At 40.6% G+C, this 25296-nt stretch overlaps 1 protein-coding gene across 20 annotated transcripts in view; it reads left to right on the forward strand.

The window, feature by feature from the left end:
- RBFOX2 (RNA binding fox-1 homolog 2) overlaps window positions 1–25296 on the forward strand; it is a 184047-nt gene that overhangs the window by 44826 nt on the left and 113925 nt on the right. Inside the window, exon 1 of one of the 20 annotated variants that reach the window (XM_060279875.1) lies at window positions 17424–19471. The exons of 18 other annotated variants lie outside the window; for them this stretch is intronic. In XM_060279875.1, the coding sequence (XP_060135858.1) occupies window positions 19457–19471 (15 nt within the window). In that variant the 5' untranslated portion in view covers window positions 17424–19456. One more of the 20 variants, XM_060279876.1, reaches the window with a different exon arrangement.

The raw sequence follows: 25296 nt of genomic DNA on the forward strand, positions 1-25296 counted from the left end.
TCCTGGCTCCATGTTAGCTCCATGTAAAACCTACATTAGAATGGCTTGGTTTGCCTTGAAGAATAAACCTTTAAAATTCTTTATCCTTTCAACCAACAGGCTTACCAGATGGTTTCTTTCTGCAAAAAATGCTGCAGTATCTTTACCAAACTCCAACAAATGTGACATTAAAATACTAACTAAATCATGTAGTTTGTTGGTGAGGGACAAAGCACAACTACTTAGTGACTAGCATTATTACTCTAGTGGCAGGAGTGTATCCATAGTCAAGTGTCATAGTAATTAACAGAAAGAATGGTCAAAGTAGGGAGAGCTTGCCTAATGCTGATTAATGTGTATATACCACCCTGTCAAAAAAAATAAATCCATGATAAGTGCTGTTTGGACAGAATTAGAGAGCTATATAGAATTCCTCAAATCCACTTATCCTGCAGCACTGCTTATCATTGGAGGAGACTTCAACACACGTATGGGTGTTAACGATGTTAACTTATACACCCATTATAATCTTTTATTGTCCATTCCGGGTCGCCAAACCACTGCCACAGTGTCCTTTCTTGTGCTTGCTTCGGCAGCACATATACACAGTGTCCTTTCTCTTGGCAGATCAAGATGAGCAGGTGACAGCACAGGTTGCAAGGTTTTTAGCTGGGGCAATTAGAATAAGATCCACTATTTGACTATTGATTCAAATCCCTAAAATGTATTTTATATAATTGACTTTTTATTTCTATTCTTTGTATGTTGTATTTTTGTTTTATTGCTACGGCCGATGGCTGACGCAAATAAAGATTCATTCATTCATTCATTCATTCATTCATTCAAAGAATGGTTGCAGCTTGGAGAAGAACATTTTCATGATCAAAGGTTCTCTCAGATACAGTCAGTTATTGGAAAATAGTGTGTCTGCAACCAGTGCATCTTATTGTCACTCTGATTAATGTTGCTGTTGTATATTGGGTGGAGCTGTATCTTCCCATGCTATAACAGGCAAATTCTGGGAGTCATATTGACAAATTGTGATTTGGAAAGGTATGGTTAAAAACCCCCAACAACTACTGTTTTACTGTATAGAAGACCTTTAAACAGTATATCAACTTTTGAAGTCTGCTCTAGAATCTTACTACCACAAGCAAATGTCTGGTTTCCCAGTATCATGGGGATTCTGAATTTGTTCCATGTATATGATCCAAGAAGCGGAACTGCAGACTTGTACCGTAGTTAAAACTGTAGTTTGATGAATAATGTGTGTGAAGGGTGACTCCAAGTAAGAAAGTTGAAAATTATTATAGTTACATGCCAGGTGTGTTGGAAAACGCTCTGGGGTGCCTGTATGCGCAGCTCTGGAAAAGGCATCTCCCTTCTTCTCCAGTGTGCTTCAACGACATATATCAAATGATATATGCACACTAATCTTCTAGCACAACACAGCAAGAAGCGTGAGACATCATAGAGCTAATCTATGTATTTATTTATACACTATGTTCAGACAAAGGAGTCATGGCGTCTCCTCTCTCCAGCTCTGAGAGAAGAACAGGGACAAGTAAAAGCAAAAGTACAGTACAAAACAGCGGAAGAGATAAGACTGTCTTCCGTTCCCACACTCTTCCCAGACAGGCATGTGATTTACACCAATCTCACCTGCAGCATCGGAGGCGTGAAATACTAACAAGGTGTTCACTTACGACAGCCTAAGAATTATTTAGAAATGAACTGAATAATCTTATGGTAAAATATAACTGCATGTAGTAAATGCTATGTAAGAGAACAATAGGAACTCTTGAGTATCAGATGAATATAAGAGCTTAAGAATTGTCGGTCTGAATGAAACCCAAAGTCCATCTGTTCCAGTATTCTGTTTTCAGCTGTTGCCAGACACAGGGATAGGGAATAGAGCAGGCACCCCCCAAACTTCGGCCCTCCAGATGTTTTGGGCTACAGTTCCCATCTTCCCCGACCACTGGTCCTGTTAGCTAGGGATCATGGGAGTTGTAGGTCAAAACATCTGGAGGGCCGCAGTTTGGGAATCCCTGGAATAGAGATTCTCTCCTCTCATTTCTCTTATCATATGGAAAACAGGGGTCTCTGAACATGGAGGCTCTGGTGTGGGTTTTTTTAAAAAATCTTTTTCTCATTAATAGTTATGTAATGTTTTATTTTGAAATGTTGTGTTTGATGTTTCAAAACCACTTTTGAGATTTTTTTCCTGAAGAACATAAAGTGGTAAAGATAATAATAATAATAATAATAATAATAATAATAATAGGAGGGCCTTCTTGATGGTGGCTTCCTGATTATGAAATTCTCTGCTAGAGAGGCTTGCCTAATCCCTACATTGAGAGCAAGGACTTTTGTTCTAGTCTCCCAGGTCCTTTAATATTATTTTAATATCCTGTTGTTATTCTTTATTAATCACCCCATAACCTGGCTATCTTGACAATGTACAATGGAAGCTGAAAACAATGGTAGCTGTAATTACCATGATAAAAGGTAACGATGTATGTAATATTATAAAAAATGCTACAACAGAGTCCAACACACAACATGATTTAAGAAGCTAGTAACTATATTCAAATTCACCTTGTCATATGCGGAGTTAAAAACTTCTCTTAAGAGCTAAAAACGTAAGAGCTGAGAGTGACACCACACAATAAAAACAAGGACATCTTATTTGTATCAGCCTTACATACTGCAGAAGTAACTTCACTTTCAAATGTCACTTTCCAATTGGTCCACTTTATACAGAAATATTTTTCATGTCTTCTATGGGTCCAATTTTTGACTGGCCTTGAGGTGCATTTAGTCTCACTTGACTCTTATGTGGATTCATTTCAGGCTTGGATTTCATTAACAAGGTTTCAAAGCTTTTAACTAATCTCATTGGGAGCTTCTAATACGATAGCAAGTTCTCAGTAGCCACAGGAGAGATCTGATGGGATATAGATAGCCATATGTAATCTATCACTAGGTCTTGTGCCATGTGGGTGGAGTGCAGCAGACCGAGCTATCTTAAATTGGCTCTGTATTACATGAAAATGTGAATTAAGGTAGTTATATTTTTTCAGAGCTCCCTGTCTTTCTTTTGCAGCAGGGAGCTTAATCAGGAATAGCATACTGTATATCATACTAGATTTACTTGCTTTTTCAAGTGCAGGTATAGGTTTGGGAAACATACTATATATTCCTGCGTATCAGACTACTTTTTAACCCAGGAAAATCTTCTCAAAAGTCGGGGGTCGTCTTATACGCCGGGTCGTATTTCTTATACGGCGAGTATATCCCAAAATCTATATTTTAACTGGAAAAGTTGAGGGTCGTCTTATACGCCCAGTCGTCTTATACACCGGAATATATGGTATGTGCCCACATTTGCCCCCAAGGTAAATTAATTTTGAACAAAACTTTTATATGCAATGTTGGTGAGCTTTGTAAGGCCATTTTATTTATTTATTTTAAAGGCCTTCAGTGGTGTTACCAGCAGCGACCCCATAACTTGGAGCTTTCAATTTTTTAAAAGCAATTCTCTAGCCTTCCTAGAAAGTTATGAAGCAAAATGTGCAGGCACCCTTCTAAGTTAATATCTGGGAAAGGAGCCAGTGCCTCTGCTCCCACCTGTCAGAGTTTCCAGCCGCTGAATGAGTCAGAGCTGCAGTTGATGAGAGTTGCTTGGACATCAGGCAATAGGAATCCCTGGGGGTCATAAAGAGCTGCAGTTTCTCCTGCTTTTCTGCTTCTCTCTTATTTTTTAGTCTTTCAGCACATGCATTTGCTACCCTTACTTGTTTTGCTGCCTGCCAGCCACATGGAGCAGTTGTCAGGCAGTAACTTGAGAGGCCTTTAAAAAATAATAATAATAATGTGTCAACTGAAGTGAGGGAAGAAACACAGGAATCATATATCACTTGTTTTGCTGCCTGCTGGCTATTTGGGAAAGTTGACAGGCAGCTGGTTGAGAAACTTTTTGAAATGGGGGTGGTGAGGGAAGAAATGTGGGGATCTTCCTATCGCTGCTGTGTTAGTTTTGTTGCCTGCTGACAAGGGCCTCAGTTGAATATTGGTGGGGTTTTTTTTGCATGGGCGGGAGGAAGTTATGGCAATCCTTTCGTTTCTGCTCTATGCCTTACAGCAGGGGTTGTTTCAAAGTTGTTTTGGGGGGAAGCAAACCAGGGCAGAGGCACCATCATTATTAATACAACCTTTTCCCCAATAGTTCTGAAGTTGTTTTGGGGAGCGGCATTTGAGAGGCATCAGTGTGTTAACATTGGCCAACAGCAGGGATTGTTTGGGGAGGGGAGAGCAAAGGCAGAAACCTTATTATCCTGTCCTCAAACTCAGTGTTTCTCAACCAGTGTGCCTCCAGATGTTTTGGGACTACAACTCCCATCATTCCTGACCACTGGTCTTGCTAGCTAGGGATGATGGGAGTTGTAGTCCCAAAACATCTGGAGGCACACTGGTTGAGAAACACTGCTCAAACTCATCTAATTTAGAGAAGCTTGTAGATTACATTGACCCTCCAACATCACACTAGTCTGGGCCAGTATTGTTCAACCATTTCTCTGATGAGTTTTTAATGCATTTTCTGTGTATTTTCCTTACATTTCTGATCCTTTCCATTCCACAAAGATAGTAAGGAAAAAGGAAAAAGAAAAAGATAGAAATACTAACCACCCAGTCATGTCTTTGCATGGCTGCTGTTGTAATTCAAAATTACCCCTGGGTTTGATTATCTTTGGTTTTCCAGCTGTAATACCAGCAACAGATAACATAGTAACAACCAATACTTAGCAGCATCTGGAAAAGAAGAAAAGTTTTTCAAAATTTTTCTCCTCCCCCCCCAAAAGAAAAGGACCACCCCATATTTTTGAACTGTTTTATGTTCCCATCTCATTCATTTTACTGCCTTTTTGGAGGTGGCAGCCATTTTATGTTAGATCATATCCATGGCAACAGCCATTTTGTGACTCGCCTCTTTCACACCTCAAAATTCCAGGCATGGTCCCAGACCCCCCAAAATTGGTAAAAGCAGGTATTTTAAAAAATCAATTATGATTAAAATCAAGGGTAGCTAAAAAAAGGGGGGGGCGGTAAAGCACATGGAACATTCTGGATGGCTAAATGAATAAATAAATAAATTCTGGATGGCTAAATGAATAAATAAATAAATTTTTATTTATACCCCGCCCTCCCCGGCCAGGGCTGGGCTCAGGGTGGCTAACACCAGATATGAATTACAATAAAACGTAATAGAAACAACAAACAAACAAACAAACAAACAGTTAATTAAAATACAGCTTAAAATGCAGCCTCATTTTAGTAGTAGCCCATAAATCAAGACCATAAAGGGAGGAAACATCAGATATTCACCCGAGCCAGCTATCCATGCTGGTCCTTCATGGGCCAGCAAAAAAGCCAAGGGAAAATTTATATACCAAATCCCATATTCTAAAGGGTTCGAGTAAGTCTAAGCCGAAGGCCAGGCGGAACAGCTCCGTCTTGCAAGCCCTGCGGAAAGATGTCAAATCCCGCAGGGATTTCAGCCAGTGCTGAAAAGGCCCTGGCCCTAGTTGAAACCAATCTAACCGCCTTGAGGCTCGTGACCACCAAAGTGTTGTTATTTATGGACCTTAAGGTCCTCTGCTGGGCATACCAGGAGAGGCAGTCCTGTAGGTACGAGGGTCCTAGGCCGCATGTCTTAAACAAGCTCTAGAAAGAGTCAAGTGGAAGGTGCCTGCCTGATGTCAATAGTCAGGGAGTTCCAAATTTAATTTAAATTAATTTAATGTACAGTATCTAACTAACTAACTATTCTATCTATCTATCTATCTATCTATCTATCTATCTATCTATCTATCTATCTATCTATCTATCTATCTATCTAAAAGCTCCCTTGTTGCACATTCAGAGAAGTTAAAAGAGGAATATTGACAGTATTACAAAGAATATTTAAATGACTTGGCATTCTTATTTGTGATGGTGGCTGTGAGTTAATAATGACATTTTGCCACTCACCATAAAGTGCAGCATTTTTAACGGTAAAAATGTCTGTCTTTTCCTTAAGTAGGCTTTTGGCCACTAAGATTGGTTTTTCTCTGCTGCTCTGTATTTCATTCTGAACTAAATTATGTTTTAACTGGCTACCACCTTTTCATTTTTTAATCTGCCATCAGCTTTCCCTCGGGGGGGGGGGGTTATTGTGAAGGTGCTTATTTATTTTCTATTAGATTTTATAGTTAGACACCTTGGTCATTTTTATGGAGAGACAGGATATAAATGTCCTGAACAATTTTTCTGAATTTATATCCTTTTCCATCCCAAGATTACTTCTCCCTGGCTTTTAAACGTCCTCAACCCATAACTTCCAGAGACCAAATGATTTCAAATAATGCTGCAATTGTGCAACACAATTCTCTTCCCTCCTGTAGTTTCTTCTACTCACATGAAATCCAGTCTCACCAACCTACATCGTTCTCTCCGCAGAGTCATATTTTCCTTCCACCCTAATATCCTAATTTCATCCATTTCCAAAACATCTAAAATAGCATGTTCACAACCATTCTGAGAGGCAGGTTATTGGCTACATTTTAAAAAGATGACAAGCAGGTTGAGAACCACTCATTTAATGGCCCTTAGGACAATGCAATCTATAACAGTATTGCAGAAATACTCCCATAAACATTACCTGAAGGAGGGAAAAGGCCAAGCGCAATAAAGTTAAATCCTCATTGTGTTTTGAAATTGCACTCTTAATAGATGAAATTACAATTCAAGTCTCCAGTTATATTAAACAGAGGGTGGTATGTATTCATGACTGAGTCATATGAACTTTAAAATGACTAGTACTGTACAGTACAAGGTAGTTGGTCGTAAACATTTTCCTAGGAAGAGAAGCTATATGAAACTTGATTTTCAATAGCTTAATTTGTTTTAAGGCCCTACTTGATTTAAAAGCTAGAGAATTTCTATATTGGAGCATGTATTAAAAACTTTTTGAGTAACCACATTTCTGCATCTTTTCTCTCTCTGAAGTTTGCTAAAATCTCAAAGTTGTCTATCTCATTTTTGCAAAGAGGATACCTTCAGTCTCACTATGAATGGTTATCAATGGCAAGAATAGAACTTGTACTAAATAAATTGGAGTCCTTGGAGAGTTGAGGAAATCAAATGAAAAGGTTCCAAGAACTCTGGCCAGGTAGTAGATTAATTTTTAGAAACTTTTAAGTTGAGAATAATAAGACAAATTCTAGTAGCAATCCAGTTTTTAGAAATCCAGCTCTAGTTTCAAGGTCAAAGCGTACCATTCATGTTTTTCTTGGTTCATCAAGTTCAGAATTGCCTACGCTGGCAGAAGTTCTCCAGGGTCTCAGGTAGTGCTTCCAACCCTAGCTGCACATGCTAGGGACTGAACCTGGAACCTGCAAATAAGCTGCTCTACAGCCTTTCCCCAAGAAAAGTCGGTATGTGCATTGGATTTAAAATTGTTTTTATATATTCAGTTGTTCCATAGAAGTTTTATCAAATTCTGAAAATACTTTAAGGTGCTTCATAGAAGCAATTAATAAATGAAATACAGTGGTACCTTGGTTCTCGAATGGCATGGTTGTCAAACAAATTGGCTCCTGAATGCCGCAAACCTGGAAGTAAGTGTTGCGGTTTGCAAACGTTTATCGGAAGCCAAACGTCTGACACGGCTTCTGCTTAAGTGTAGGAAGCTCCTGCAGCCAATTGGAAGCCGTGCCTTGGTTTTCGAATGGTTTCGGGAGTCAAATGGACTCCCAGAATGGATTAAGTTTGAGAACCAAGGTACCACTGTATATATATTTTTAAGAAAACAAAGAGACTGCCAGTTTCATGTTTCTGGTTCAGATGTTCATATCTAGTATTCTTAATAGGAAATTGCAGGTAGATATAAATCAGGCTCCTCAGGCTTGGCCAGTGCTCCCAGTGTTCATTTATGCTTGTTTTGTCTTCATAGGTTGGTCCTTTTACTTGGTTGCATTTACTGCAAGAGTTGGAAGGGATCCCAATGGTCATCTAATCCAACTACCTGCGATGCAGGAATCTCAACACACAGTCTCCCATCCAATAGGAAACCATACCGAATCCTGCTTAGCTTTGCAAATGTGCCAGCAGTTTTATTGCCACACCACGAACTGTGCAATTGATTAAGGACAAAGTAGTGGCTGAGTTTTCAGTTTTAAAATCTCCCAGTTCCTAGCTGGCCTACGTTTTAGGAAGTAAAAAAGAAAGCACCTTGATCCCGTGTCTCTTTAATGTATGGGAAAAGGTAGATGCATTCTGTTGCGAATGGACTTCTATTTGCCACATGTCCAGAGCAATAGTTGTGGTTGTGACTACTCTTTGCCATGAGAGGGCACTCATTGCACAGGAGCTGCACAGGGTCTACTGGAAACAGATTCAGCTCTAAAATAGTTGTCTACAAGGATTCATGAGGGGGAAAACAAGGTTTGTGCACAGTGGTAAAGACAATAGTGTTATTTCTGTTTTGCAATAGTATATATTGGCTATTGGTGGAGAGCAGGAATATGCTAATAACATTGGGTGGTTGCTTATGTGATAGGGTAGCAGCTGAATTTGGGAATGGGCACTAAAATTAGGTAGCGTAGTAAATAAAGCACATTTACTAGGCTACCTAATTTTAGTGCCCATTCTCAAATTCAGCTGCTACCCTATCATATAAGCAGCCACCCAAAGTACATACAGAAAGACAGAGTGGGGGGTTTGGTGGAGTATTGAGTAAAATGAGTCTTATCTGTAGGGAATATGAGGGGGAAATGCTTGTATAGTGAAACATTACAAAATGCTGTTTTCCTAAAATGAGAGGAAAAGGTGCAACAGGCTCTTCTGTATCTTGTGTAGAGATGATGACTTGGAAGCATTATTGTGGATTTATTGTTGCCTAAATACATATTCATCCTCCACATTACACCACGTAACGTTTCTGGTGATTTTTTTTTAAAAGTGCTTTAGGCAGCATCTGAGGAAAGCCAAAACTAGTTTCTGTTGCAATAGCTGCATGTATAGTTGCATTTTCTGTACATTAAGGATGCAAGTATACCCACTTCAATTGGATGCTTAGGTGGGGCATGGCCAAAGAAAAGGTTGGGAACCACTGATCTGGAGATATCTCTGTGAATAGAAATGCACTACTGTTCATGCAAAGTAGCCCTTCCTATTCCCTCCAGTTTCCCAGATCTGCTTCAGTTCTCCCATGCCCTACCTCATGCCATTCCGGGGGGGGGGGGTCTGTCAACCCTCACAGGGTGCATATGGGGCTGTAATGCGAGAAGTATTATTCCTCCCTCTCTTCCCTTGATCCAACCCGTGGTATTGTGCTATTCATATGAACAGTGGGTTGGACAACATAAATTGCTTTTGAAACAAGTCTTTAAGCAATCTTAAAACAGTTCTTTCAGTCTAAATTGCAGCAGTAATACTCTTTGGGATGTGTAAGCCTACAGTCTTCCATTGAAAATGTCAAAGTTATATTAATGAAGGAATCTTGTAGCTGACATGTGTTTGTCCAGGTGCCTGGCAGCTGGGAGGACAGATGTCCTGTAGCCTCCTATCTTACCTTTGTCTAATATAATATCCAAGGGAAATATCCAGGCCTCTGAATCTTAGCTTTTAAAAATGGTATAGTTCATGTGCTTCATGAAGATATGCTCCAAAGATAGTAATGTTGACAGTAAAATATAAAATTCTTTTGAAATCTAAAGACATAGAAACAGCAAGGAAAATAGAAAGGATAATTGTGGTAATGTTCATGTAAATATTTTTTAAAACAATAAATGTAACTCTTTTAACATTCTTTCTCCTTTAGCTTCTGCAGTATGCACAACACATGCACTCCAGACTTGCTCTTTTAAATCAGTTTCACCCATCTATTTGGAAAAGGGTTTTGTTTTTGTTTTTTTGCTCAGCATTATCCCTGGGTTGCTCAGGTCCATAAGGAACAGAACACTATCCTAAGATTACAATGTAGGCTGTCCCTCTAGCTGTGAAGGTAGTTTTGTGCTTAGTTGTCTGTCTTTGGAACTGGGAATCCCCACACTGAATACCATCTCAATTTATCCAAAATATTCTAGCCAGCCACAGCATCCCAGTCAGGATCCATCAGCTTTTCCTTGTTGAGCTAATGAATTGCAACCAATTGAGACTGTCAGTCTGCTGGATAAGCAAATAGAAGGAATTGGGAAGAAATTCCCTATTACCATCATACATTGCAGAGCATATGGCACTCTAAACATAATAAGGCAAGAACAACAGAAATTTACAACTTCTGTTTGTTTCTCACCTATCATATCTCAGGGGTGCTGAGCAGCTAATGTCATAGCTGCCAAGTTATCCCTTTTTTTAAGGGATTTTCCCTTATGCTGAATAGGCTTCCTCGCGAGAAAAGGGAAAACTTGGCAGCTATGCTAATGATTTACAAAACAACAACGAAGTTTCCTGTCTTAGAGCCACCTAGTAAGGCAAAGATAGTTGGAATTGGAGAAAGACAGCAAATTGTAAAGTTCTTTCTCCTCTATTCTGACAGTAATTTCTTAGAAAACTCAGTGACTTAACTTGGCCCTCCTTCACACTTGAGAAGCCAAATTTTTCCCCATAAAAGAGCAATTTATCGTCTCTGCTCTGTCCCCTTTTCACAAATGCTGGATACAGTGGGATTCTCGTGCTTTTCTGTAAGGAGTAGCAGTTCAGCCTTCCTGCTAGCACTAGGATGAATACAGAGGAAGAATGAGTCAATAAAAGCTCCCCAGATTTTTCCACTATTCTGGCAGCTACCTGTAGAGCAGTAATAATGGTTTGGTAGCTTCTCACTGGAACAGAAGCTGGAATCTTCTTCCATTGCAGATGGCTGAAGTCTGTGTTGAAGACTTGTGTTCATTTAAAGTATCAGCTGTTCCCTTTTAATTGGAATGCATTTTTTTGCTTCACAGATTAAGTATCTTGTTAGGGTGATATGGGTGAGTTTATATTCCATAGACTGTGGTCTATAGCACTAATTTTCTGGCATTGGAAAAGTTCTTCCTTTGTGGCTAATATTAATTGCATGCTGGATTGTGTGCTGCAAAAAAGATGTAATTAGAGGATAACGGCTTTCTTTCTAACCAAGGTCAAAGTCTCTTTCTCCCAAAGCCTTTGGTAAAAGGAACAGAATCATCTGACAGCCTAAATGAAAACCTGAGCAGATGCCATTTTGCTATTTACCAAAGAGGGTCTTGTGACCTGTGCAGTCTTCCACCTTCCCTTTCAGGAATACAGCCAATCATAAACAAGTGACTTTAGTCACTGCCGCCACCCACACAGACGATAGATTTTTCGTTCTTAACAGTTTTTAACTGTTTGAACTCTTTTTGGCCCTTTATGGTGATGCACTGCTTTCTGTTGCCTAAAAAGTCCTAGGTTGCACTTGCATTACTTTGTAGCATGGCTTTTTGACAAGAGTGTTTGTGAGGACAGCTGTAAAATTATAACGGGGAAACTAAAATGTAACTGTCAAGTTATATCTCCTAGCCTTTTATCTTTCTTCCCTGTTAGCAGCTTAGGAGCTTGGGGCACACATCTTTACTTCTCTACAAAGCCTTAAAAGGAGCCATTTAACTTCTACATTTAGATAGTGTACTGCATCTAGACATCTTAAAGCCCCTTTGAGGTTTTTTTGCTTGCTAAATGTTCAATTCCTTGCTCCTAACGAGTGATACGGATATCTTTCATCAAAGTAGCATTTCTGTTATGAGAATATCTGAGTTTCTCAACACTTGAAACATCAGTGTGTTGTGACTTGGAAAATATAACCCCCCCCCCACCCCTGCTCTGCAAGTAGTGCTTCTATTTCACTTACGCTGTTGGAATGTGGTTGTGCAAGTGTCATGAGCATCTAGTGGATACCTGTGTTACTTTTAATTAATGCTAGCACAGCTTTTCCCCTATATCTTGCCCTATAAACCTAATTCTTTAGAAGCTGAACAGTTCTTCTCTGTATGCTTGAGTGTAGTAAGGCTTCTCTCTTCTTTTATTTTATTTCCTTTCTGGCAAACAAAAAATGATACTGCAATCCAGTGGGGTTGGTGGCACGTCTCCTGGGAATGACAAGGCCGTGTCCCGCCACGGCGGCACGAGCAGCCATCGCGCCTCTGCAGCCGCATGTAGAGGATCCTCCATTCTCGGCTGCAGCCGCGAGCAGAGAATCCCGCCCCTCCCAGCCTCCCTCCCTCCCCGGCTCGCCCTAAGCGGCTCCTGCTTTGCTGCTTTACAGCGAGCCAGGGAGGGAGGGGGACAGACGGGAGCCGTGGCTGCAATCTCTGCACATCTGCTGCAATCTCATACCAGTTCAGTGCCTTTAAAGAATTGTTTTTATTCTGTCATTTGAAATTTGTTTTCCTCCTTTCTCAAGAGCAGAATTGCACGTTTCATTGAATAAAATAAGATATTATATTGATTGTAAAATTTCAGCCTTCTACTTTCACTACTGTTCTATGTATTTGTTAAATACCTGTTATGTTTGCTTGAAGTTTAACTTTGCAGGCAAATATATTCCTTTCTTTAAAGGGTTTCTCCTCTCCCTTTGGTCTGTGCAAATTCTTACTCAGGCACCAGTCTTTCCTACTATTATGCCACTCTGTAAAATGCCATTTAAGTTTGAGATTTTTTTAAATAAAAAAAAGCAAGCAGTATATAAATTTTTGTGAAATAAATAAATAAATAACAAATTTGATGTTACTACCGTGTTTCTCATATTATAAGACATGTCTTATATTTATTTTTTCCTCAAAAAAACACACTATGGCTTATTTTCAAGGGATGTCTTATTTTTTTCCTCCTCCTCCTGCTGCTGCGGCTATCACTATGTCTTATTTTCGGGGTATGGCTTATATTCCTTGAATGCTTAAAAATCCTGCTATGGCTTATTTTATGGGTATGTCTTAAAATATGAGAAACAGGGTATATAGATGAATTATGCATACTTTAAACCAGTGCAAGTTTGCTAACGTAAATAAACTGACACTTTATTTCTACAACACTTCTGTAACCTATTGTGATGATTAGATAAATGAATTTTGGAACATAATTCTTCCCTCCTTTCATCTCCATGTCCAAGGCTTATAAAGATCCTTACAGAACACTTAATTCTAAGCTATGTGTAGTAAAAAGAATGACAATAACTCAATCTAATGTAGACTGAACATGTAGAATCTGTTGAAAATGGAACCAGCCAGGAATGGAAAGTTGTCCTTCTTAGCATAATGCTAATACAGTGGTACCTCAGGTTACGAACTTAATTCGTCCCGGAGGTCTGTTCTTAACCTGAAACCATTCTTAACCTGAGGTACCATTTTAGCTAATGGGGCTTCCTGCTGCTGCCGGTGCGCGATTTCTGGCCTCATCCTGGGGCAAAGTTCTTAACCTGAGGTACTACTTCCGGGTTAGCGGAGTTTGTAACCCGAAGTATTTGTAACCCGAGGTGTTTGTAACCCGAGGTACCACTGTATCAGATTTGAGGCAGCACAAGGAGAGGGATGTGTTTCCTTCTAAATGACAACATGATTGCTAGCAAGGCTGGCCCAAGGTATTTTGGTGCCTGAGGCAGAATAACAAATGACACATACCCTGAAACCAATGTACTGTACACAATACGCACTGCCAGCCAAGCTATTTTGCATCTGAGGCAGAAAAATATCACAAACACCTGTGCCTGGCAGTGAAAATGTTGTAGTAACAACAACAACAACAACAACAACAACAAAAACAGCAGCAGCAGCAGCAGCTAGCAATTTGCTGCTTTTTCATGACACTAAAAATCTGCTGCCTGAGGTGGCTGCTTGACTCTGCCCAATGGCAGGGCTGCCCCTGATCCTAGTTTATAAAGCGTAGTGTCAGTAAACAAAAACAATAGATTTTGTATACCATCAACCAAGATGGTTCAGAACCTGATTTTTAATTATGCATTAGATTTACGTATTGCTTTTCCTTCAAGCAACACATGATGGTGTACATGATGGTGTACCTATACTGCATCAATAGGAGTATAGCATCTAGATCTAGGGAAGTAATAGTACCACTGTATTCTGCTCTGGTCAGACCTCACCTGGAGTACTGTGTCCAGTTCTGGGCACCACAGTTCAAGAAGGATACTGACAAGCTGTAACGTGTCCAGAAGAGGGCAACCAAAATGGTCAAAGGCCTGGAAACGATGCCTTATGAGGAATGACTTAGGGAGCTGGGTATGTTTAGCCTGGAGAAGAGAAGGTTAAGGGGTGATATGATAGCCATGTTCAAATATATGAAAGGATGTCATATGGAGGAGGGAGAAAGATTGTTTTCTGCTGCTCCAGAGAAGCGGACACGGAGCAATGGATTCAAACTACAAGAAAGAAGATTCCACCTAAACATTAGGAAGAACTTCCTGACAGTAAGAGCTGTTCGGCAGTGGAATTTGCTGCCAAGGAGTGTGGTGGAGTCTCCTCCTTTGGAGGTCTTTAAGCAGAGGCTTGACAGGCATATGTCAAGAATGCTTTGATGGTGTTTCCTGCTTGGTAGGGGGTTGGACTGGATGGCCCTTGTGGTCTCTTCCAACTCTATGATTCTATGATTCTACATTGTAGCCCCTCCCTCCAGAGTGAAGTAGGTTAAATTCAGAGGTTGTAATGGATGCTGTAGCAATGTAGCATGTTGGAGATCATTTCGCAACTGATGCAGTTAGTTTTGGAATAATAATGGAAACAGAATGAACTTATGACAAATGTTGAGGAAACAGCATGGTTAGAGGTTTTGTTATATATGGCACTTGGCTTCATTGACTGACTTATTTATCAAGCTGAAATTTGTTACACTTACAATCCAAGCTACTCTGATTGCTAGCAAAATCTAAAAGGGATACTTTTTTACATCTCTCCCAACATTTATGAAGTCTGCTTTGGTTTATCAGATTGTACTCTATAACATGTAACACTATTTATCTGTGTCTTCTAGTGTATTTACCCCTGTATAGCCATATTTTTATCAGTGGGATTAATTTTTCTTCTGTGAAAGATTTGCTGGAAACTTCCCTTGTAGAAAGACATTAATCTTCAAAGATGAAGGAACCTTTTTAATAATAATAATAATCATAATCATACAAATATTGTTGCAAATGTAGTTGCTTTATTTACGTTACAGATGGTGCAGGGCTTTGTCACTTGTTCGGTGCCAGATGTACAATTTTTTTCCACAGAGGCCAAAAGTCTGCAATGCCCCCCCCCAATTGTGTCTAAACTTTGATACAAACTAGTTTAAGAGGACAGCTAGATTTAAGCTCAGAAAAGCACTTGGGGATGTGCGTGTCTTGAATTTTTTTTTTTAAATAACTTTGTTACTCATTTCTCTGTTGCTTGCACACACGCACCCATTGTGAAAAAGAAAGGGGTGGAGGATAGAGAGGCAACGTTTGAGGAGCGGTGCAACAGTATAATCCTCATACCCTTCTTACATAGAGCAAACTCGGTTCTCTTTATTGTGGATCCTTATGTGGCCAAGGCAGCACCATCCGTGCCCAAGAGGAAGCAGGTTTGAGGGAACCTCAAGGTCTCTTATGTTCCTCTTGCGCCTGTATGTTCATACCCCAGTGCAGGTCTAAATTTAGTTAGAATAACAGTACCAATGATAGGTTTTTTTAAATAAGTGAATAGGAAGTAGCAGCAACCTCTCTTAATGGTTCATCATGTAGGCAGCGGGATTTAATCGCTGCTCATCTACTGATGAGCAGCAATTATATCCTGCTCAAAACTACTGTTTGAAGCAGCTCACACCTTTCTCCTGCGGGTGGACAGAAGTGCCTCCCTCTACCCTCTCACAAGAGAAGTGCTAGCTGCTTCAAACAGTGCTTTTGAAAAGTGTTTTAAAGCAGTCCCCATGCAAAGATAGAGTGACCATTGCACTAGGCTACATTGGACTGCTTGGCCTCGGTGTTTGCAAGTGACAGCCGGAGACGGGATTCCTCCACATCACTGCTCTTGCTTCGACCAAGCTGCTGCATTTTGCAAACACTAGCAGCGAAGTGGAGAAGCTCTGTTTGCTGGTGTCACTTGCAAACTCCACCCTTATTTTCCCCTTCCCCCATCAGTGATGGGGAGGGAAGAAATTAGCAGTTTGGCAGCCCGATGCTCAGCTTTTCAAAGTGCCATACATTGGGGCATGTCTTCTGTGGCGTTGTTCCTGCTACATGTTAAGACCATGTAGTATATATTAAAGGAGGCATTGTAGAAATTACAGGTCATGTCTGACAAAGGATGTTTTCAGGGTGCTTTAGGCAAATGAGATTTTTTAAAATACTGTATATTCCTGCATATAAGACTACTTTTTAACCCAGGAAAATCTTCTCAAAATTCGGGGGTCGTCTTATATGCTGGGTCGTATTTCTTATATGGCGAGAATATCCCAAACTCTATATTTTAACTGGAAAAGTTGGGGGTCGTCTTATATGCCCAGTCGTCTCATACGCCAGAAAATACGGTATATATATAAAGAACTTACTTCATGCTTTCCCTTTTATGCTCAGTAAGTGTTACGCAGGTGGCGCTGTGGGTTAAACCACACAATCTGGGGCTTGCCGATCAGAAGGTCGGCGGTTCGAATCCCCGCAACGGGGTGAGCTCCCGTTGCTCGGTCCCAGCTCCTGCCAACCTAGCAGTTTGAAAGCATTTCTAAGTGCAAGTAGATAAATAGGTACCGCTACAGTGGGAAGGTAAACAGCGTTTCCATGCGCTGCTCTGGTTCGCCAGAAGCGGCTTTGTCATGTTGGCCACATGACCTGGAAGCTGTACGCTGGCTCCCTCGGCCTATAACGTGAGATGAGCACCGCAACCCCGGAGTCGGTCACGACTGGACCTAATGATTAAGGGTCCCTTTACCTTTAAGCTGTTAATGAAAGTGCTCGTCATCAATGCTGATCAAAGCATACAAGCAGGAGCGTGCACCAACTAGCAAGAATATCTATGCAATTTAATACGATAGATTTTGGGGGTGGGGTTAACTTATGCCAAATGTTTGGGGGAATACTACCTGCTTTCAGTCTTAGTCTATGCAGAAAATGATACGAAGGATTGCTTCTGTCCCATCAGATTAATACTATTTTTACATGAAAAAGCGAGATCTTGTGTGTTACAGCAATTTCCTTACTTGTTGGCTTAGCGTTTATTGATTTTCTTCTCAGTTTTGTTTTGTTCCAAGCTGTCTTTTCTAATTATGATGACTATAAAAGGTATGTGATTAGATATGAAATTGACGTTCCTTTAGTGCAGAACTATATATATATATATATATATATATATATATATATATATATATATATATGTATAGCACAAGGCTGCAACCAGAACTGTTTCATGAACACATGGTGTTATCTCTACCCCCCCGTTAATGATTCTATCCATCTTTCTGATGAGTGACAGCATGAGACTCTTAATCTCAGGGTTGTGGATTTGAGCCCAACATTGGACAAAAGATTTCTGTATTGCAAGGGGTTGGACTAGATGACTTTTGTGGTCCCTTCCAACTCTACAATTCTATGTCTCATATATCCTTATATCTGAGGCTCAGCATCAGATTTCTAGATTCCAGCCCTGCTTTGAAGGGAACTGAAAAGCAAGTTTAAGAGCGAATTCAGAGTTCTTAAAACATGTTCTTATTCCACAAAACAACTATTAGAACAAGCCCACCCACCTACCCTTTCCAAATACATGAAGTCAGATTATATTGGAGATTACATTGGAATACTTCCTCCCTTAATGTGTCCACCTTAGCACAGGTCCACCACATGGGCTAATGAGAATCCAGCATTGTGCACCCCCTACAATATCTTTTCCTTTGTCAAGCCTGAAACTGATTTGAAGGGGAATTTGCCCCACATGGCTTCCAGTCTGTCTCTTCAATAGGAATTTGCCAGCCTGACTCCCACATAAGTCACAGCCCATTAGCAGTACCCATGTCCACCCAGCATAATATTTTATACAGCTTAGAAACCAGCCAATAATGTCCTTCCTTCCTGCTGAGCCCAAAAACTTTTTGAAAAAAGTGAGTTCAAGCCATCCCTGGGTGGGCTTGAACTGCCAACTTTCTGGTTAACACACTAACCCATTGCTGTTTTGCATTTTAAAACATGCAGCCAAATGTAGCAGAAATTGCAGATAGGAGGCCAAGGTTTGAACAGGATTTGTTAGATTGTGCATATTTGCTCTCTGGGGCCTTACAATCAAAAGTATGTCTCCCTCTGAGGAGGGAAGCAAACCTGTTTCTCCTGTTTGCTGGAGCAGTAGTTTGAAATGGAATTAGTGAGATGAGGTGACATTTGTGTTTTGGGCACTGGGGATGGGATTGAAACAGTGTGCCTCCAAAGGGCCTGTTGAATCTTGTCTTCCTGGTCCTGCTGTACACCTCAAGAATGAGTATCTCCTTTTATGGTGCACTTCCGATAATCCTGTTGAAACTGTGGATTAAGACGTGAGCGCACACTGCAAGAGGCAACTCTCCTCAGCTACCGGTAAGCAGAGAAGATCTCGGGGCATTTGGAATCTAGTGTTCTCCTTAGAATTAAAAGCCAGCCCTGGTACTTTCTTTTCTTTTTGGAAGGCTGGAAACCTTTCACCACAGAGTAATTTCTAAAGCAAAAAGCAACCTTTTGTTTGCCTTTTGTATTCTCCTCTCATCCTGCCACAATGTTTTCCCCGTCCATCTCCCTTGGTAGCTCTAGGGCAGATTGCACAGACTATCCTCTTAGCTCTAAGACTCTTGTGGTTTGTTCTGTGCTTTAACCAGGTGAGTGGCAAATTCACAAATACATATCAATAGTGAATTAAATAGCATTTCTGTGGTGACTACTGTTGTTGACTGGGGTAGGCTCAGCTAGGGTGTAGCAAGACCAGTGGACTAGAGTGGCTGTGTGCTCTAGGTTATTTTATGATTCCTGTCTAGGGAGCTGGGCTTGAAAAGCGCTGGAGAGAAGATTTAGCTTCTACCGACCTCAAAGAGTGAGGTTTTCATTCAGGTCTAAAGAAGCTTTCTTTTAAAGTAATTGCACTCCAGCATTAGGACCTGGCTTGTGTTTACTGCTGACCCCACCCTGCCTTGCCTTTTTCAAGAATCTGAAGCAGCGATTGTGTTTTTAGAAGCAGTATGACAAGAGCGAAATTCCCCAGAGGCAAATGCAGAGTGTGAGCTGTATACACACCAGTACAGACAGACACACAGGGCTGGGAACTCCCAGAGAGAGGGAGGGAAAAAACGTAAGCAGGAGAACTCAAGTAAAGGAGGAGGGGGAGAGCTTTTAACTGACCTATTTTGATTCTTCTCCCATCCTCCACCCACCCACCCAAAAGCACCTTGGTGACCACGTTTTGTTGAGGCCTCCCTGGGATCAGCTCCCGTCAACCACTGGGTTGGAATTGCCCAGACTGACATGATGTACCTCTGGGTGAGTAGAGATCTGTGTGAGACCTTACACGCTTTGCACATATAAGGAGTGGAAAGCTGAAGATTCTGCGCAACCATGTGCAGACTCCTCTTTTGGGCTTTGCTTTCTTTTTTTTCCCCATCCCCTCCATATGCCAGGTATTAGTTGGCCCCTATTTAAAAATATGGAGATGTGTAATTAAATTATTGTTGAGCACAGTGCTTTTGGTGGAGAGAGCGAGAGTGAGCGAGGAGGAACTTTACGAACTGCCATATTCTGGCACCTTGTAGGTAGGAGAGACAATTTTATTTTCTCCATAGGTGTCAAGCAGTGACACAGATTCTTCTTAGGTGGGTGTTTTGGTGTGACTGGTGGATGCTACTAGCAAAGAAAGGGATTTGACAACTGAAATGTAGATAATGATTGAATTCTAGCCAAGGAGGAAGTAATCAAAGGTAAACTGCAGTTGTTGTTGTGCATGTGTTCAGAGGATGGATGCAAGGACACCTTGTCTACAGTGCTAGAATTACCCGAATGGAACACACAAATGTGTAACATTTCTTCAGTTAGCTGATGCTGAATTACATAGACAGGCTTGATTTGTTAGAGTAGATGGTTAAGTTATAAATAGATAATTCAATGCGATCTGCTCTTGTTTTTCAAAACAAGCTGAGTGGGGAATACCCTGTTCTCCAAACTTGGTCAGTATTTCAGTGCGGCAATCTAAATTTTGTATCTTGGAATTATGCTGCTTTCAAAATTAATTATGCGGCATGTAATTTCCCCCTTGTGAAACATGTTAAGCATTGTATAGCTTGTTATAAGTAGTCATAGAACTTCTGAGTCTTGGTATTGGTACTGAAATAAAAACTACACATAGATATAAAGGTGTTCAAAGGGATTGCACAGACGTTTAAAGCAAAGAAACGGAAAGGCATTAGAAGAGGAGAATCTGAATGGACGCCTGGTTTCTGGATCCAAATAAATTCTGGAATCACAAAAAAGCATAGTGTAAATGAATGTGATGCATGCCAGTGTAAATGTTTCCAACTTCTATAATTTATTCTGAACTCAGCATTTGGGTTTGTAGAACTTTACCGCACCCCCCTTTTTGCAAGGTGCAGTGGGAGGAGCAGAGCAAGAAAGGAACTGGAGGCCTCAGGGTAGAGGCTTCAGGCTCGAGTTGTAGAAACATAAGATAGTGAAACTTTTCCTAGATATATTTCAGCCGTTGTCTGCTTGGGTTGCCAGTTTTTTGTTTTACTAACCACTTCTCCTTTGCCTTTAAGTGGAATTTGATTTGTAGACTTCATGCTTATCAGTCACCCTGATGCAAAAACCTAAAAAATTGCTAATTTATGCAGTTTTAGGCCCTCATTCTATTAGTTTGCTGTATACATGACTGCAATTATGAGGGCTAGAAATTTGCTATTGTTGATAATAGTAGTTGAGATTCTCCATATTTATGTAGTAGTTGTCAGAACGTGTGAAGCTCATTATGAGTACAAGTGGAGAACAGTACAGTCTTTACCACAATGCCTGTAACTTTATTTGGGCACAAAAAGGCTGGCTGTGCTTATAGTGTTCTGTAAAGTGCCACATGTATTGATGGTGCAATTTCAATAATCCAGTAATGAGGAATCAGGCCTGTGATCCATCTTATCTCTACATTTTGTCTTTTGTTGGTGGCTTCAGTTGTGTTGCATGACACTAGCGATACTAATCCTCTGTTGTTAGCACCTGACACCAGGTTGACTTATACTGTCTGCCTGTACTTCAGTGCTGAGCTACCTGTCTGGGTAGCAAAGGGTGCAAAGAACTGCTTGCATAGGCCATTGGAAAGTTTGATGTCGCTTTCTTTGAACAGTAAATCCCAATATCATTTTGCAAACTGGCTTTCAAACTTCTTAGTTTTAGAAGTAAATTTTCCACTTGTATAGAATCATAGAATCATAAGTTGGAAGGAATCCAGAATGTCATCTAGTCCAACCCCCTGCAAAGCAGGAATCCTGCCCACAACCACCCCTGGGTGGGCTCAAATCACCAGCATTCTGGTGAACAGCTAGGGTTCTTGTTTGAACTCAAGGATCCTTTCTGGAACTAGGTCCAGTGTTGTGTTGAATCCTAGCCAGCCATCTGCCATGTTAGGTACCTAGTCCTTTTGAAAAGATACTTATTCATCTTCTCTGTGTGGTCACACAGAAGGTTCTACAGCAGTGCAGGGCACCTGGAAACTTTAGAGGTTTGATCCCACCTCCCATAAAGGGAGAATCTCCCCCTTTTTTCCTTGATGGGTGGAACAAACATGGTTCTGCTCTGTTTTCTTGCAGCTACCTTATTGGCACAAAGTTACTTCTACCAATGGTCACATAGCTTATCTACTTAGGAGAGGAGCATTCAGATGAATCTTGTTCCTGAAGCCAAAATCAGACATGTAGAATCCATGTTTCCCATTATGAGGTTCTCTTGGAGAGCATGCTTTACAAATTTCTGACACCTGTTAACACAGATCATTATCTGACTATCCACTGACTATGTCAGTGTTTCTGTCTCAAAGCCATTCATGATTATGAGGTAGTACAAAAATGGAGACTTCAAGGACCCATGCGGCCTTAGGACTGGCTAGGTCAGGCATCCCCAAACTGCAGCCCTCCAGATGTTTTGGCCTACAACTCCCATGATCCCTAGCTAACAGGACCAGTGGTCAGGGATGATGGGAATTGTAGTCCAAAACATCTGGAGGGCTGAAGTTTGGGGATGCCTGGGCTAGGTATTCACAGGTAAGCCCAAACGAGAGAATGCAGATGACCTTTCCCATAACACCCCAGGCATCAGCGTCTTTCAATCCACTGCTGCTGGCTGCCCTACCTTCTGTTATAATGAAGGTAGTAGCTTCTCCAAATCGACAGTAAAAGAGAGTACCAGTCCTACTGGTGCGTTAAGGCCATGCCTACAGCACTTAGAGTCAAAGGGCAGAATTCAACATCTAATATGATTGCTTTGTTAGTGCAAGCATTAAGCAGTAACAGGGGCAAAAAGGATTGCTTAAAGAAAAAAGGAAGATAGCCAGCATGGCCAGTTGTTAAAGGATGGTGAGAGTTGTAGTCCAACATCAACTGGTGGGCCAAAGGTTTTCCCACTATTCCAGTATTATAAGGCTGCTTTCAGACATTGAGTGATATCCATTGCTTTTCATGTTCAGAATAGGCCCGTTAAAGTTGATTTCATTTGTTTCATAAGTCATTTGATTTCATTGGGTCTACTCTGGGCATGACTAATGTTGGATATCACCCACTAGGTCCCCTTCATTCTTCCTGCAATTGCTTAGATACACGTGTAATACCTGCATACCATTGTGTCTTCTAGTCTCAGTACGATAACTATGATGTGCATAGGGTTGGTTATTGAGTTAGAAATAAATAAATAAATTCTGCCAATCACAACTAGCATTTTGTTCTTATTAAATTTATTTATTTGGTTTTTCAAATTAAAATTTCTCAGAGATATATCAAACATAAATAATAAGAAACAAGATTCCGAGGAATCTCCTGGACTTCCATCCTCCCCTTTGTGGGTCCTATTATTAATCATTTCCTCCTGCGTCTTTTATGATAATCCAAATCTTTTACCTCTTCCATTATGTCCAGAATTCAACCTTAAACTACAAATGATATTCCAATCCTACTAACAATTTTAACTGCTTACAATGGTCTTTAAGATAAGTTGTAAATTTCCCCAATTCCTTATTAAAATTTTGGTCTTCCTGATTTCTGACTCTTCATTTTAGCCATTTCAGCATAGTCCATTGACTTCATCTGCCATTCTCTGGTAGGAACTTTATCTTGTTTCCATCTCTGCGCCAGTAAACACGACCAGCATTTTGGATAAACACTCCAAATGTTTAGTCCTGTGTGATGTAGATAATATTGGACTAGGAAGACTGCTGGAGAAAATATTGGACAAAGTTCAAATCTGTACTTAGTTCCGAAACCTCTTTCAGCTTACTGTACCTTGCAGGGTTGTTATAAGAATAGAAAGCGGTATTGATCATGTACGCTGCCCTATTGATCATGTACGCTGCCCTATTGATCATGTACGCTGCCATGAGCCCCATAAAGGAAGGGGAAGTTAAAAATGTGATTTTGGTGTAACAATTTTTTTCCTCCCAGTTTTTGAACAAGCAAATAAATCTTTGTGCAAACTTTTCCAGCTTTTCCTCTCACATGCACGTGCGTCCGTTATAATAATTTCTTTTCTCGGTGCTCTGTGAAATGTAGCTTTGTCTTAGACCTGCTGCTTTGGTCTTTAAAGGAGGATAGTGAAAACATATTCCGGGAGTATCTGCTTTGCTCTGCTGTAACCTTTTCATTTGCAGTATCTTGTATGCGAGGCAAGCTCAGTTCTGAACATCTTCGGACTGCCTACAATATTTTCTTCCTCACTCCCCTTAGTCTCTGAGCTCATCAACACCACCCCCCAGGGGATTGGATAGCTAAGTCTGCCAAACTGGGTCTTAGCAACATCTTACTCACGGTGCTGTTTCATTTGCCCTTCCGCAGAAAGTACCATTAGTAAAATGAATGATGATTACAGGGAGAGTTAAACAGAGTGCAGCATGTAGCTGTCTGTGACTTTGAACTTTGCACAGGCTTTGTTTAGGGTACTCTAGCTCTGAAAATATAGTATGGATATTTGTTGTAATATGGTATCCTAGTTGGTCAGGTAAGGATGCATATATTTCCCTGTATTTCCGTTGCCAAGTGAAATTGCCAGAAGTGTGTTATTTGAAAGAAAATGGTTTAATAGACCTTTCAGAGTAAGGATGGACAATCATCAGGGGTCAGCAAACTTTTTCAGCAGGGGGCCGGTCCACTGTCCCTTAGACCTTGTGGGGGGCCGGACTAATTCTATTTTTTTTTTTAAAAAAATGAACGAATTCCTATGCCCCACAAATAACCCAGAGATGCATTTTAAATAAAAGGACACATTCCACTCATGTAAAAACACCAGGCAGGACCCACAAATAACCCAGAGACACATTTTAAATAAAAGGACACATTCTACTTATGTAAAAACATGCTGGTTGCCACGGGCCGGATTTAGAAGGCGATTGGGCCGCATCCGGCCCCCGGGCCTTAGTTTGGGGACCCTGATCTAGTCCTACTATATACTGAGTACTGAAAAAACAGGAAAACCATTTTGTAGCAAGGGAAGAGTTTTATTATTCATACGTTACCTCTCAAGCCAAGATAAGTTATTACTAGGGTAAAGTGGATAGACTATGTAACTTCAGATATTTTTAATTATTAGTTCGCAAGTGAAGCAGGTTCTTTTACATGATCTTTCTACCATTTTGCCACAGTTTCTACCAACACACCACCCATTCATGATACTTTTACTCCTACTTCTCAACTCCTTTTACCTGCAAGCTGGAAGAGACCCAGTTGCAGGGAGCTTTGAACTTGGGTCATAGGAAGCTGTCCTAAATTGCATCAGACCATCTTGTTCGTTATTATCTATGCTGAGTGGAAATTACTCCTCAGGGTTTCAGACAGCCCTATCTTCATATTCTCTTCCATCCCCATCTTTGCTGCTCTCAAATACAGTGGTGCCTCAACTTACGAATTTAATCCGTTCCAAAGGCACCTTCGTAGGTTGGAAAAATCGTAAGTCAAAAGCGCCATTGGAAACGCGATTTCCCATAAGAATGCATTGGAAACGGTTTCCATTCGGATGTTGAGAAATTCGTAAGTGTGCAGCCATTTGCCCCACTCATAAGTCGAAAAATTGGGTTGTCGAGTCATTCGTAAATCGAGGTACCACTGTACCTGTTCAGATTACCGTAT

The sequence above is a fragment of the Zootoca vivipara genome, chromosome 10, assembly GCF_963506605.1.
Source record: "Zootoca vivipara chromosome 10, rZooViv1.1, whole genome shotgun sequence".
Classification (NCBI taxonomy): domain Eukaryota; kingdom Metazoa; phylum Chordata; class Lepidosauria; order Squamata; family Lacertidae; genus Zootoca; species Zootoca vivipara.